The sequence below is a fragment of the Aspergillus melleus genome (genome assembly GCF_016097325.1).
Source record: "Aspergillus melleus strain CBS 546.65 chromosome Unknown contig4, whole genome shotgun sequence".
Classification (NCBI taxonomy): domain Eukaryota; kingdom Fungi; phylum Ascomycota; class Eurotiomycetes; order Eurotiales; family Aspergillaceae; genus Aspergillus; species Aspergillus melleus.
In genome coordinates, this window is record NW_025763373.1 from 409,114 (window position 1) to 421,664 (window position 12,551).

Sequence of the window (12,551 nt, forward strand, 5' to 3'; positions counted from 1 at the left end):
ACATGGACACTGTTTTTCAAAAACCATGTTGATGCAAGGAGGTTTCAACATAGGTATTTGATATTTGATATTGCAAATGAGAGAAGACTCAGCAGCCAGGTACTTGAATCCCATTTCTCTCTCCTGCATCAACTGTTTTGGCCTGTGATGCTTGTTAGTTATTGGTTCAAGGGAAATGTTTAGATACGACGAATCCATTCTATGAACAATAGAGTATATCTGAAATCGATATCCTTTCACAGGTAGAATATCAGTATTCATGATATTTGCTCCCCCAGAGAAAGCATCGGAGGTGACCGAAGCCGGGACGCGCAGGCCGCGGGACGAAGCGCCCATGGGAAAGTGCCGGCTGTCGTGGCCGGTCGGACTTTGCCTCTCTCTTTCTCTCTTTCATCTCAGCTCCTCCACTTGGGAATTCCCATCCATTGCTTGCATAATTTTAGTCCTATATTAATCCTCTCTCCCTTCTCCATCGGATCTTTTGGGAATCCAAGCGTCTCTCCATTCTTTCATTTAATCCACCCACTTCCTCCACAATCCCCTTCCCCCCTCATCCATCATCCTAATTCCCAATTCCCATCCCATCCCATCCGTCATCCTACCTCGGTAAGCTTCTTCCTCTGCCATCCGCTTTCCAGCCTCCTCTCTTTGGTAAACAAACCATCTCCACTTCGGACCCCCCCCTGTTTCTCCTGTTCCCTTCTTCGCGGGACTCTTTTCCAACCTTAACCTCTTCACCCAACCCCGTCGTGCCCCATTCCATTCATTGTTCCCCGTCAACCCATCATTGCCGCCCTCCACACTTGGCTCTCCCTTGGTCGGTCACTGAATTCTTGTTCTTACTCTTCGACGCCGAGTCGCTCGCTAACCCCTACTTTTTGCATAAAAGCTAGGCTCGCTGCTGGGTTTCGCCGTGATCCACTCGTACCCGAATTGAATTGACCTTATCGCGCGCTTCCGAGATCCTCCCTTCCTTTTCATCCTTTCATCCTCCCATCATTCGCAACCATGTCCGTCAAATTCGAAGATGAGGCCTCGCGATCGCTCCGCAAGGACACCAAGGAGTTGGCGCATAAAGTCGGCGAGCGCTTGACCGGAGGGAAGTCGGAGGCCGGCTATCTGGCTGTATGTTTACCTATCATGATTCCCAACCTTGCCGCCCGGCGCGGACCGTGTCGCTGACTTGGGGATTGGACCTCGCTGCAGCTCTATCTCCGGCAATTGCAGTCGAACCCGCTGCGCACCAAGATGTTGACATCGGGTGTTCTCTCGGGTCTGCAAGAAATCCTGGCCTCGTGGATCGCGCATGATGTCAGCAAGCATGGACACTACTTCAGCGCCCGCGTGCCGAAGATGCTTCTCTACGGAATGTTCATCAGTGCCCCGCTGGGTCACTTCCTCGTTGGCATTCTTCAGAAGATCTTTGCCGGCCGGACGAGCCTGAAGGCCAAGGTGCTGCAGATTCTCGTCAGCAACCTGGTGGTATGCTTGCCCTGTCTGGATTGGAGTCAACTGCGATAAACTAATAAGTCTAGGTCTCCCCCATTCAAAATGCCGTCTACCTTACCTCGATGGCCGTCATTGCCGGCGCGCGCACGCTGCACCAGGTCCGCGCTACCGTCCGCGCGGGTTTCATGCCCGTCATGAAGGTCAGCTGGGTGACATCGCCCATTGCGCTGGCTTTCGCGCAAAAGTTCCTGCCCGAGCACACCTGGGTGCCGTTCTTCAACATCATCGGGTTCATCATCGGAACCTACGTCAACACCCACACGAAGAAGAAGCGCTTGGAGGCTCTGCGACGGGTAGGTTGATTTCTTTTCGACGTACAACATATAGCTAACGTGTGATGAATCAGCGCTACGACCAACGCCGCGCGCCCGGCGGACCCGGCAGCGAATACGACAAGGAATACCGGTAAATAAGGTGGATGTGTAACTACCTGCTGCTACTTAACTAGCAGCTAGTAGATCGGTCCAATCTTCCAAACCGAATTCAAAGTAATTGTCGGAAGAAAGCAGTCTAAATCCTATGATGTCCGAAACCTCATAGAATTAGACTGCCATTGGAACAAACCATCTCGCCGTGTTGATCTCGTTTCTTTTTTCCTTTCCCTTCCTGTTACCCTACCCTAATCCGGCCCGGAGATCTTCACTCTTCCCCCTTCCCCTCTTCTCTATCTCGTCTCCTTTCCGTATCTGATTGTTCAGATGAAGAGATGTTTCACTGTTATGATGTATGCTTTTTCTTATCCTATTCTACCCTTTTGCCTCCTTTGTCTGAGGATTTATCTATCTTGGCGATATACATACCTGAGAATCGATTGTTTATAATGTCGCCTTTTATATTGTCGAAATGCCAAATATTCAGATCTTTGTATCGGATTTACTAGTGGTAGCGTACAGTGATCGAGATTTGGGACTGCTTGGTGGAAGTTGTCTTGTAGTAATAGTAGAGTTTGTAGGGCATTACGAGGGAATCTTACTATCAGGCTTATGCTGGAAAGTTTTAGAAAGTGAATGGAACACATATCATCTATTCATCCTGATGCATTTCCCAATCCCTCGTGGTTAACCATACTCGGCTCTTGTGATCTCAACCATCCCACCCGACTACATGCACACATAGCAGGTAGCCAGCTAGTATGATAATTGACTCAACTGACTACTCCCTCCCGTCAAAGATACCCACTCACCCAACTAGGTAGTAGGTAACAGATTGATTCGCTAGGGAGAGAGCTCGAAGACAGAGAAACCGAATTACTCAACCTCCATCCCCCCGTCCCTCTTCTTCCCCACCCACGCCACAAACTCATCCAACGCGCCAGGCCACGCCCCATCCTCGCGCCACCACCCAAAGGCCTCATCCTCACGCGTCTTCCGCATAAACACCTCCACTTGCTCCCACAGGTCCTTGTTGACGGGCTTCTTGCCGCGCTCTTCCAGGAACTCAACCCACCAGTCTAGCCACGGCGTGGTCGCCGTGTTCCATTCGATGCCGCCGTTCGACGGCGTGAAGAACAGGCTCCATTGCTCGGCGGCGATTTCGAATGGTAGGTTGCGTTGGCCTTGCATGCGGCAGAGCGGGAACGTGTAGCGGTATACCCGTCGGAAGAGGTCCGGTTGGGTGGGGATGCGGGCGCGGATGTCGGATGCGTGGGTGGTCATTTTGTCGAGCGTGTCGCAGCTAAAGGTGCGTTAGTTTGGTTGGAAGGGTTGTTGGATAAGATAGTATAGAACAAAATATAACATCTGAGGAGGGTACGTAGAAGGAGAGTATACATACCCGACAGCTCTCCATCCATTCAAGAAGCCCTCTCGAGTAAACTCTCCCATAGAAGGCGATTTAAGGAGCTCGGCGATCCCCAGACAAGTCACCTCGTCCAGCTGCACCTGGATATCACCGAAGAACTTCATCGCGCCATCGATGCCGATGGTGTCAGGGCTTTCGGCCGGTTCGTCTGTGGGCTGTTAGTCTTCTTTGCTGGTTGAGTTGAGCGATGATAGGGGGTTCCAACTGGACTTGCCTCGGTAGCTGTCGAAGATTTTGTTAATAGCAGAGGTGCTGGCACCACCTCCTTGGGGGCTCTGGAAGTATCTGGTCTTGCGTTAGCTGGTATGATTTGGAGAATTGATGCGAAGTGTGTTTAACGTCGTTGATAGGGAGAGAAAGGCAAGATAAGAGTTTGATGCTGTGGGGCCATCATGAATAGTGATGGATCAGGGATATCTATGTCTCCCTCATCTCGGCTGGTAGATCTTAGAAAATGTGTATATATGGCATAGGAGATATTCCATCCCATTAGAGACTAGGCAAGGCCGCAAAGAATCCTGGTTCGGTGGATGAAAGATGGCATCTGGAGTATGATTCATACTCCAGGATGCTACTTATCCAATCTGATCGTAGCCGGAATTAGCCATCACTTGATAGCTTCGGCGTTGCAATGATCACCTTCACGGCGAGTCGCACAGGCTCCACGTCTGAAGCAAAGGATCATGTCTTGCCATAACCACAGTTGGACAGCAAGTATGCAGAAGGCAACAGTCACTTCGGCTCTTGTCTAATGGGAGAGGCGGAGCAGAGCCGCCATCATATCAACAGACCACAGCCACATGGCTGACGCATGGCGATCAACCAGCCTCGACAATATCGAAACGAGGATTCCAAATTCAATTGTCCAAGAGGGAATGAATCCTTGAACTCTACATATTGCGAAAAGCAATAGCCACCAACTGAGAGAGGATGGTCCGAACCCAGTGCCAAGACATAAAGATAGACAGCGAAAGCGAGACAGTCAAAGAAAGTATCTACTCACGCATCAATTGCTTCTTCGACATTCCATCTTGCCGATTTCAGGAACTAGCCAAACATCAGACGTCAGTGAGTGATATTGGATGTGCCTGGTTCACGTGACATGATGATAAACCGGGCGAGAAAATAGGATTACAAGATCTGTGGGAGAAGAAAACACGGGAAATCACTGACCTTGGCAGCTACTGTATCCTTGGCCTGTGTGAAGCCCATGAACTGCGCGATCTGTTGCTTCTGCGCGCTGGAGTATGGAGGCATGGCGGGGTGAGAGAAACAGGCCGGCGCCTGCGATACGCTGCGGATGATGGGAAAAGGTGAAGCTGGGGGATGGGACTGAATTCAAGGAATGAGAGGATGGATAGATGGACCGGTGATTTAGTCCGGGAACAAAGGTTTCTGAAACGAAAGTAGGTCGTCAAGACTGGAGAGTCCAGTATATCTGATCTGATTTGATTTGAGGCAAAGTTGGGCCTGGCCGCTGACTGATCGTCCCTGCACGTGCCCCGCAGTTGCCGTTTAGTGTTGGGCGGTTATGCCGTCGTGTATAGACTGGTAGGTGCCGTGGCTGTTTTACAGGAATATCACACAATTAAGAAGAGGGTTCTATTTAATTCATTGCTACCAGCCATGCACATGCTGCACCATTATGTATGCTGGATTGATTGGGGGTCTGGCAGTGTCACGTGCCTCATGGTATATCCGGAATCTTTCCTCCAGTATCCTGATAAACAGCAATCCACCGGAAGTAAGCTGGAAGCACAGGTGAGATATAGTATCCAGGCATTCAAACAAATATTGATGGTTCCATATCTAATAGGAATCCTTAATCTAGAGACTCAATTTCAAATCCAGACAAGAGACACTTTTAGCTGAACAGATAGACGACTCCAAAACTCCGACAGAATCCCCAGGTATCTAGCCTCCGAACCCCATGCTCTGTCTTGCCAATCCACCTCATTCCTCCTATGTCGTGAACAGGGTATCTTCCTAGAAGCTTGTCAGTATCAAAGCCAATTCATGAGCCGCCGCAGCGCCGAAATGATCGTCTTACCTCTCTGAGATACTCGCCCAGGTCAGATTGCCGATGCACAGCAATCGATGTAGGGGCCAGTTTCTTCAACTCTGCCGTGGATCGCGCGGTGACTCCAAAGCCCTGGGACCGTTAGCACTGGGCAGTCCAACCGCCCGGAACCCAAGATCTTACCAAAGGAGTATCGTCCATGTTGTAGACCACCACACCCTGATGCTCCGGAATATCCTCGCTCCATCGTCCAACGTGCGCACCGAGCACACTCGAGCCGTACAGGAAGGGCATCTGGCCGTTGTCGCGGATCCAGACCTTGTAGCGGGCGTGCGGCGCAATGATATCGAGGGCCGTGAGGTGGACGCGGAATTTGCCCGTCTTGGTGAATTTGCCCATGCAGGTTCCGACGGTCAAGAGGTTCGCGCGAGGAATCGACGTCGCCAGGTTGGCCAGCGACAGTCTCATATAATAGACGCGGTTGCCGTGCAGTCGGAAAACGTATCGATCGCCCTCGTCTTCGGAGGTGATGAGGTTGTTCAATGAGCGACCGGTGTAGATGGCCAGCTTGCCCAGCATGGTCTTCAACTCTTCCTCTGTTAATTGACGCATTTTGATAGCGGTGAGGTGTGCTATTCAAGTCGTGATTGACAGGATAACTTTTTTTTTCTCTGATGAGAGAAAAAAGCTCCGCGGACAAAAACTCTAGACGGAGTGGAGATGCTTTAGCGCCGGCAGGTCTTGGCACCCGCGCAGAAAAAAAAAAGTTTCGGACCGCCAGGAAGAATCACCTCGTCCCAACCATCTCGAATTCGTCAATTTCCGGAGAATCAAATTCAAGATGGCCCCGAGTCGCACAACGAAGAGAAGACGCGTCAGTCCTCCTGCCGATGAGGGCAGCGGCTCGCAAGCCAAGAAAGACTTCTACAGCAGCGCCGCAGAATGGGACCTCGAACAGGATTATGAGCGCCGTCCGCGCAAGATGGGCAAAAAGGACAAGGAGCGAACGCGGTTACCGATCAAAACGGCTGAAGGTTTCCAGAATGTCGAGGAGGCAGAGCCCGAGCCTGCTGAAGAGTCTGACAGCTTCCTGGGGACCGATGACGACGACGACGAGCTACCGGATGCCGACGAAGGGATTGAGGAAGAAGAACCCCAGGAGGAGAAGCCCAAGATTCCCTTGAAACTACAGATTATCCAAGCGAAGGAAGAAATCGCAAAGGCTGCCACGCTTATCAACGAGGACCCCGAGGAGCATCTCAACTCGTTCAAAACAATGTCGGAAATGGTGGAGAAGGGTTCGCACGTCGCGATCAAGAAATTGGCTCTGGCCGCACAGGCCGCCATCTATAAGGATATCATCCCCGGGTACCGTATCCGCCCTCTCAGCGAAGAAGAGATGTCCGGCAAGATCTCCAAGGACGTGCGCAAACTCCGCAACTTCGAGCAGACCCTTGTGTCGGGGTACAAGCACTACGTGCACACGCTGTTGGATCTCACCAAGCCCGTTAAAAGAGGCCAGGCCGAGGTGGATCCCGGCCTCAAAAGTATTGCCATCAACTGCGCATGCAACCTGATACTTTCCGTGCCGCATTTCAACTTCCGGACTGAGCTATTGAAGATTCTGATCAACCGCCTTGCCCGGAAGAAGGTCGACGACGACTTCATCAAGTGCCGCGAGACACTCGAAGATGTATTCCACCGAGACGACGACGGAATCGTTTCCCTCGAAACCGTGCGCATGCTGTCGAAGATGATGAAAGCTAGGGACTACAACATTCAAGAAAGCGTTCTGGACACATTCCTCCACCTGCGCTTGCTAGGCGAGTTCTCCTCCAAGGCGTCCCGAGACAGAGTCGACCGCGGCGAGGACGAAGAGAACAACTTCCGCGGCAAGAAGCCCAAGCAGAAGAAGGAATTCCGCACCAAGCGCGATCGCAAGCTAGAAAAGGAGCGGAAGGCCGTGGAGAAGGATATGAAGCAGGCGGATGCGTTGGTTTCTCATGAGGAGAGGGACAAGAACCAGGCCGAGACCTTGAAATTGGTGTTCGGAATATACTTCCGGATTTTGAAGCTCCGTATCCCTAACCTGATGGGCCCGGTTCTTGAAGGTCTCGCCAAATACGCCCACCTGATCAACCAAGACTTCTTTGGCGACTTGCTCGAAGCCCTGAAGGAACTCATCGGACACGCGGATAAGAGCGAAATGGAAGGAGAGGACGAAGACGCCGATGTCGACGACGCAGAGGATGAGACGACAACGCGAGACGCCCAGCGAGAAGCCCTTCTCTGCACCGTCACAGCCTTTGCGCTCCTGGAAGGGCAGGAAGCCAGCAAGGCCGCTGCCACGCTGCATCTGGACCTGAGTTTCTTCATCAAGCAGCTCTACCGCTGTCTCTACTCTCTCTCCGTCAACCCCGACATCGAATTCAACCCCAACAAATCCCTCCGCCTTCCCGACCCCAACATGCCCGACTACTCGAACCGCCGGTCCCGCAACAAAGTCAACTTCCAGACTCCCACCGTCCTCCTCCTCCGCTGCATCTCCTCCACCTTACTTTCTCGCGCCCACGGCATCCCGCCCTCCGTCCGACTCGGCAGCTTTACTAAACGCCTCATGACCACGTCTCTCCAAGTCCCCGAGAAGTCCGCCATCGCGACCTTGGCGCTCCTAAACCAGGTCGCCAAGCATCACGCGCGCCGGATCTCGCCGCTCTGGCACAGCGAAGAACGCAAGGGCGACGGCGTCTTCAACCCCTACGCGCAGGAAGTTGAGGCCACAAACGTATTTGCCGGAACGGTATGGGAAGGAGAGCTCCTGCGACATCACTACTGTCCGCAGGTGCGCGACGCAGTGGTGGACATGGAGAAGATGATTTCGAAAAAATAATGCTGTTCCTTCCTGTAACTACCGAACGCTGGATAAGTAGCTATCATTTCATACCCCGTCATGGCCAGCCATATCATTACTTCCTCATTCTTTGCAGTATTGCAACCGTTTCTCATATTCATAACTATGCATGATTCATTATTCGTCATCGGCCTTTTTTTTTTTTGGTGAGATTTTAAAATCATTTAATGGCCCGGCAGGATCGAAAGTCTGTAGAAAACAAAAACAAAGGACAAACAGAAACCACGTGATCCCCATTCGATCAACGTCTCACCAATCAATGACAATCACAGTCACCTCGTCACTTTCACTTCCACTCACTCAATCTGATCAATGATCCCCAAGCCAAGTCAAGTTCATGTCCGGCTAATCAATCACCAAATCCTCATTATGATATCTCAAGAATGGAATCCTTCATGACCATATGCATCTCAAGAAACAATCGATACAAACAAACCCATTATGCCATTATGTACCGAACATCTCAAGACCGACCAACTCGACCGAGTGAAATAAAATGGTTGTCAAAAAAGAGCCCCTGACTGAACCAAGTGATTGATGAACGATGAACGATGAATGATCGACGAGCAGACGAAGCGATGAATTAATTGTTGCCCTTGGCAGACGCATTGCCCTGGCCCTCTCCGGTCTCCGGGGACGCGTGGCCGCGAGTCTCCTGGTACCAGCGACGCATATCGATGCCCTCACTGGTGAACGGCATGCCGGGCTGGTAGCGAGGCGGCATCATGACGTTCGGAGCACCGGTCAGAGAACTGGTAGCCAAGCTATTGTTGGCGCCATGTGGTCCGTAATAGTGAGACACGATTGCCTGGGGGGCCTGGCCGAATGAAGGCGGATGGGGGTGAGGGTGGGTGAATGGTGCAGGCTGCTGCTGGCGGCCGGGCAAGCTCGGACGGAACGTCACGGGAGGGTGACCGACATGGGGAGGGCCTCTGTATGGGGTGCCAGGGATATGGTGAGGAAATAGTGGGTTAGGGCCGAAGGGCAAGTGCTGATCCAGAGATGGGGTCTGGCCAGATGGCTGCTGCTGGATCTGTTCAGTGGACTGCTGACGAGCGAGGCCTCCGAGACGTTCGCGTTCAGCCATGATGGCCTTCTGGCGTGGGGTGCGCAGTGCAGGATGCACGAAGGCGGGATCTCCCTCGGTGGAGTGGAGGTCATAGTGAGGAATAGGGATAGGCTGAGAGATCACTGGCTCGATGGGTGCGCTGATGTCAGTGGCCTTGTTCTCCTTGTGGCGCTGAGGAGTTCTGAGGAAACCGCTGGACGAGGATTGGTTGTTGCCATCGCGGTTGCGCTTGAAGCTGCTGAACATACCCTTTTTGTGTTTCTTGTTAGGGGTGGACTTGACGTCCTTGATGTCAGCCTTCAGACTCTTGGTCTCAGTCTTGGCCTCGTTGTTCTCGGACTTCGCGTCAGAGTTGGCCTGTTCGGTGCTGAGCTCGCCTTCAATCTTGGGCTGCTCGCCTTCACACTTGGGCTGCTCGCCTTCAATTTTGGGCTGCTCGCCTTCAGCCTTGGAATGCTCGCCTTCAGTCTCAAGAGTGACGTCCTGGGCCTTCGACACGGTCTCTTCCGGAAGATGCTGGGCCTCCTTTGGCTCGAGCCCCGGTTCCTTCAGAGAAGACTTGCTGCCCTTGTTGGTGGACTTCTTGTCGGTTTTCTTAGCCTTCTTGTCCTTGTCGGACCGACCGAATCCAAACACCATCTTGTTGGCGTCAGTTATGTCTTCAGGTGAGAGTAGTGGATTGTGGGTAGAGCTGCCTGGCCTGGATCCCTTTTGTGTAGGACTGCCAGAAGACTCCTGCCGGGGATCCTTGATGGCTCGTCTGATCTCACGATCAATCGCAGAACTGGATTCTTCGGTTTTGTGGAGGGGAGGAGTGTGGAAGATGGTGGGAGGAGGGACAGAAGGGTGAGAGTGAAGGTTGTTATTGTCATCACGTTCACTCAGGTCACCACGGTCACCAGCTGCACACGTCTGTTCTTGCTTCTCGGCGCGTTTGCCTGCCTCGATCACATTGCCAGCACTAGTTGTCACAACAAATTCACTTTGCTTGTTATGTTTTGTGGCTCTTTTATTTTCTTCCGGTCTTTTCACCATCTCTTCGCTCTTTGGGACCATAGCCGCACGAGCCTTCTTCTTACTGTTCTGCCGCTTCTCATATTCCTTGGTTCCCTTTGCCAGGTATTGTCCTCCCCCCTGCGACTCGCCATGCGAGGAGCTCCATCCGACGGCGGTGTTGTGGGGGGCTTTGCTAGTGGTGGCAGTGACAGGCAGATTTCTGATGTCGGCCCTCACCTGCGCTATCTCTGTGTGGATGCATTCTACGAGTTTGTTCTCCATCCGAAACGACTGGTGCTGTAGCTCACTAACCTGCATCCGCAGATACTCGATCGACTGCTGTATCTCCCTGATCGTGTCGGCCTGGTTGACGGTGCGCGTGTTCAGCGTCCGAGCCATATCGGTCACCGATTCCACCTGCCGGATCAACTGGTCCGTGGACCAGTTGATGTTGCTCTCTGTGTTGCGGGTCAGCTTTCCCAGCGCAGTGTCCAGATGGTGGTGAATCGAGTTGGCATGGGACGTGACATGCTGCTCCACGGTCGTCGTGTTCTGGTAGCCGGGATGAGGGGGAGGAGGCGCGAAGCCTCCGTGGCTGGTTATGCCGGTAAAGAACCTCGCCTCATCCACAGACATTTGCGAATTGAGCTGATGTGGATCGAGCTGATGAGCAAAGGGTGCGTGCTGTTGCCCTGATCCATACTGCCTGGGCCCCGACGGCACGAAGGCAGACCGGCTCGGTGCCGCTCGCGGGGCCTTCTTCTTCCGGTTTTGATCGGAGGAAACGATCATGGGGTGCTGCTGCCGCTGCTGTCTGTTGTCTGTCGCTGGCTTGTTCTGCTCCACGGTGACGGCTTTTGGTGCGCTCGTGGCCTCTAGCGTCTCGTCATCGTAGATGGATGGCGAGTACTCACGGACGATCTCTGCAGCGGGCATGGTGGCCCCCGTTGCTTTGACCGGGGTGGTCGGTCCTTGTTCTGCTTTCATGCTGCAAATCCTTTGCCCCGACATGACCTCCGGATGGCCGGCGTTTCGCAGTTCGCCCGTATGGGCCGGAGGAGAAGATCCATCGAGCAGCAACGTCTCTAGCATTGTACCAGTCTGTGTCTGCCTCATCGTGAGGCTATCACCGTGCTCTTCGTGGATGAAGGCATGCCGGAACTTCTCGTTCTTCTTGTCGCCTTTCGCTATGGTTGGGGGAGACGAGTACATGCTGCTTTGCGAAGCCCTATCCGTGCCCAGCGACTCCTGGAAGCTCGACTTCCCCGGCGGCGCCGACGATGGCTGTTTTGTATCCAGGCCGCGTGCCTTGGGCACGTACAGTCCCTCCTTGTCGAAAGAGGGAGGCGACTGCGCCGACCGTGGTGTCCCCAGACTCCCTTCCGCCAGGATGATACCGCTGCTACTAGACTTCCGCAACGAAGGCACTGCCGGCGGAGGGGACGAGTTCTCCCGACGAAACTCCCTGGCCAGGTCCTTCAAGCTGAACTTAGACCGCAGCGAAGCGACCTTAGACTTCTTTCCCGAGTCGGTCGGGCTGTCCGCTGCCAGATCCCCCGAGCGCTTCTTCGTCAGTCTCGATCGGTGCGTGGACGTTGACCGTCTCTGGGATTCTACCTCCGCCAGCTCGGCCTCTGTTGGCGGTAGATGGCGCGGCTTGGGCATTGGGAGGGCGAGTTCCTGGTAGTAGTCCAGGCCGTTGGATCGTCGGCCGCTGCTAGTGCTTGGTCGGGGGGTTTGTTCTGTGATATGACTGTTTGTTAGTGTATGGCTTTGCTTCGTCTTTCTCATTTATTCCCCTTCGTCCTTCGCTGAAATAGAGAAGCAAAACAGCAGAAAAACCACATCTCAAAAAAAGAAAGATATTCCTCGGCAACAGAAGAAAAAGAGGAAGCACAGAGACGAACTGAGATCCACCAACAGAACCAAACCACTTAAACAAAAGACAATGCCAGCCTCAGACCGGCCACAAAAGAACAATCAAGACTTACCCTGACTAGGACTGCCACTCTCACCCAACTGCCTCTGCCTCTCTCTCTCCTTCGCCTTCATCTGCGCGAACGCGTTGCCCTGGATATAAGACATTTGGGGCAAGATGACTCGGGGACTCGGTGATGCGAAGAGATCAGGAGGGTCGCGGTCTCGGGTCTGTTTGTTTTCTTGGGGAGACATAAGGATCGTCTCCTCTGTCCGTTGGGGGGTTGTTAGGGGTTATGGACGGTCCAGATTGCTGGAGGATAGGTTAA

The 12,551-nt window shown here is 53.0% G+C and overlaps 5 protein-coding genes across 5 annotated transcripts; 2 read left to right on the forward strand and 3 right to left on the reverse strand.

Annotated features, from left to right (window-relative positions):
• Positions 1-1,008: 1,008 nt before the first annotated feature.
• LDX57_007073 (Mpv17/PMP22 family protein) lies at positions 1,009-1,918 on the forward strand (the record flags this gene model as incomplete). The annotated part of the gene is made up of 4 exons (XM_046088798.1): positions 1,009-1,125; positions 1,207-1,482; positions 1,536-1,802; positions 1,856-1,918. 4 exons carry the CDS (start codon positions 1,009-1,011, stop codon positions 1,916-1,918), a joined length of 723 nt encoding a protein of 240 aa, XP_045944768.1.
• Positions 1,919-2,756: 838 nt separating this feature from the next.
• DCN1 (defective in cullin neddylation 1 family protein) lies at positions 2,757-4,566 on the reverse strand (the record flags this gene model as incomplete). The annotated part of the gene is made up of 5 exons (XM_046088799.1): positions 2,757-3,183; positions 3,283-3,457; positions 3,524-3,594; positions 4,313-4,356; positions 4,483-4,566. 5 exons carry the CDS (start codon positions 4,564-4,566, stop codon positions 2,757-2,759), a joined length of 801 nt encoding a protein of 266 aa, XP_045944769.1.
• A 220-nt stretch (positions 4,567-4,786) lies between these two features.
• Positions 4,787-6,040, reverse strand: NIP7 (ribosome biosynthesis protein NIP7). The gene is made up of 3 exons (XM_046088800.1): positions 5,513-6,040; positions 5,360-5,461; positions 4,787-5,295 (listed from the first exon to the last, which is right to left on the reverse strand). Exons 1-3 carry the CDS (start codon positions 5,939-5,941, stop codon positions 5,272-5,274), a joined length of 555 nt encoding a protein of 184 aa, XP_045944770.1. The 5' UTR covers positions 5,942-6,040; the 3' UTR covers positions 4,787-5,271.
• Positions 6,041-6,119: 79 nt separating this feature from the next.
• Positions 6,120-8,371, forward strand: LDX57_007076 (nuclear export protein Noc3). Its single transcript, XM_046088801.1, has one exon. It carries the CDS (start codon positions 6,171-6,173, stop codon positions 8,217-8,219), a length of 2,049 nt encoding a protein of 682 aa, XP_045944771.1. The 5' UTR covers positions 6,120-6,170; the 3' UTR covers positions 8,220-8,371.
• Positions 8,372-8,823: 452 nt separating this feature from the next.
• On the reverse strand, positions 8,824-12,477 carry LDX57_007077 (uncharacterized protein; the record flags this gene model as incomplete). Its single annotated transcript, XM_046088802.1, has 2 exons — positions 8,824-12,047; positions 12,297-12,477. 2 exons carry the CDS (start codon positions 12,475-12,477, stop codon positions 8,824-8,826), a joined length of 3,405 nt encoding a protein of 1,134 aa, XP_045944772.1.
• Between the last annotated feature and the right edge of the window lie 74 nt (positions 12,478-12,551).

Bases quoted from the DNA above. Each gene is read 5' to 3' on its own strand.
- NIP7 (XM_046088800.1), bottom strand. From the start codon at position 5,941: ATGCGTCAATTAACAGAGGAAGAGTTGAAGACCATGCTGGGCAAGCTG. The intron at 5,462-5,512 runs GTAAGATCTTGG...TAACGGTCCCAG, and splicing joins ACATGGACGATACTCCTTTG to GGCTTTGGAGTCACCGCGCG. The intron at 5,296-5,359 runs GTAAGACGATCA...ACAAGCTTCTAG, and splicing joins TGGGCGAGTATCTCAGAGAG to GAAGATACCCTGTTCACGAC.
- LDX57_007076 (XM_046088801.1), top strand. From the start codon at position 6,171: ATGGCCCCGAGTCGCACAACGAAGAGAAGACGCGTCAGTCCTCCTGCC.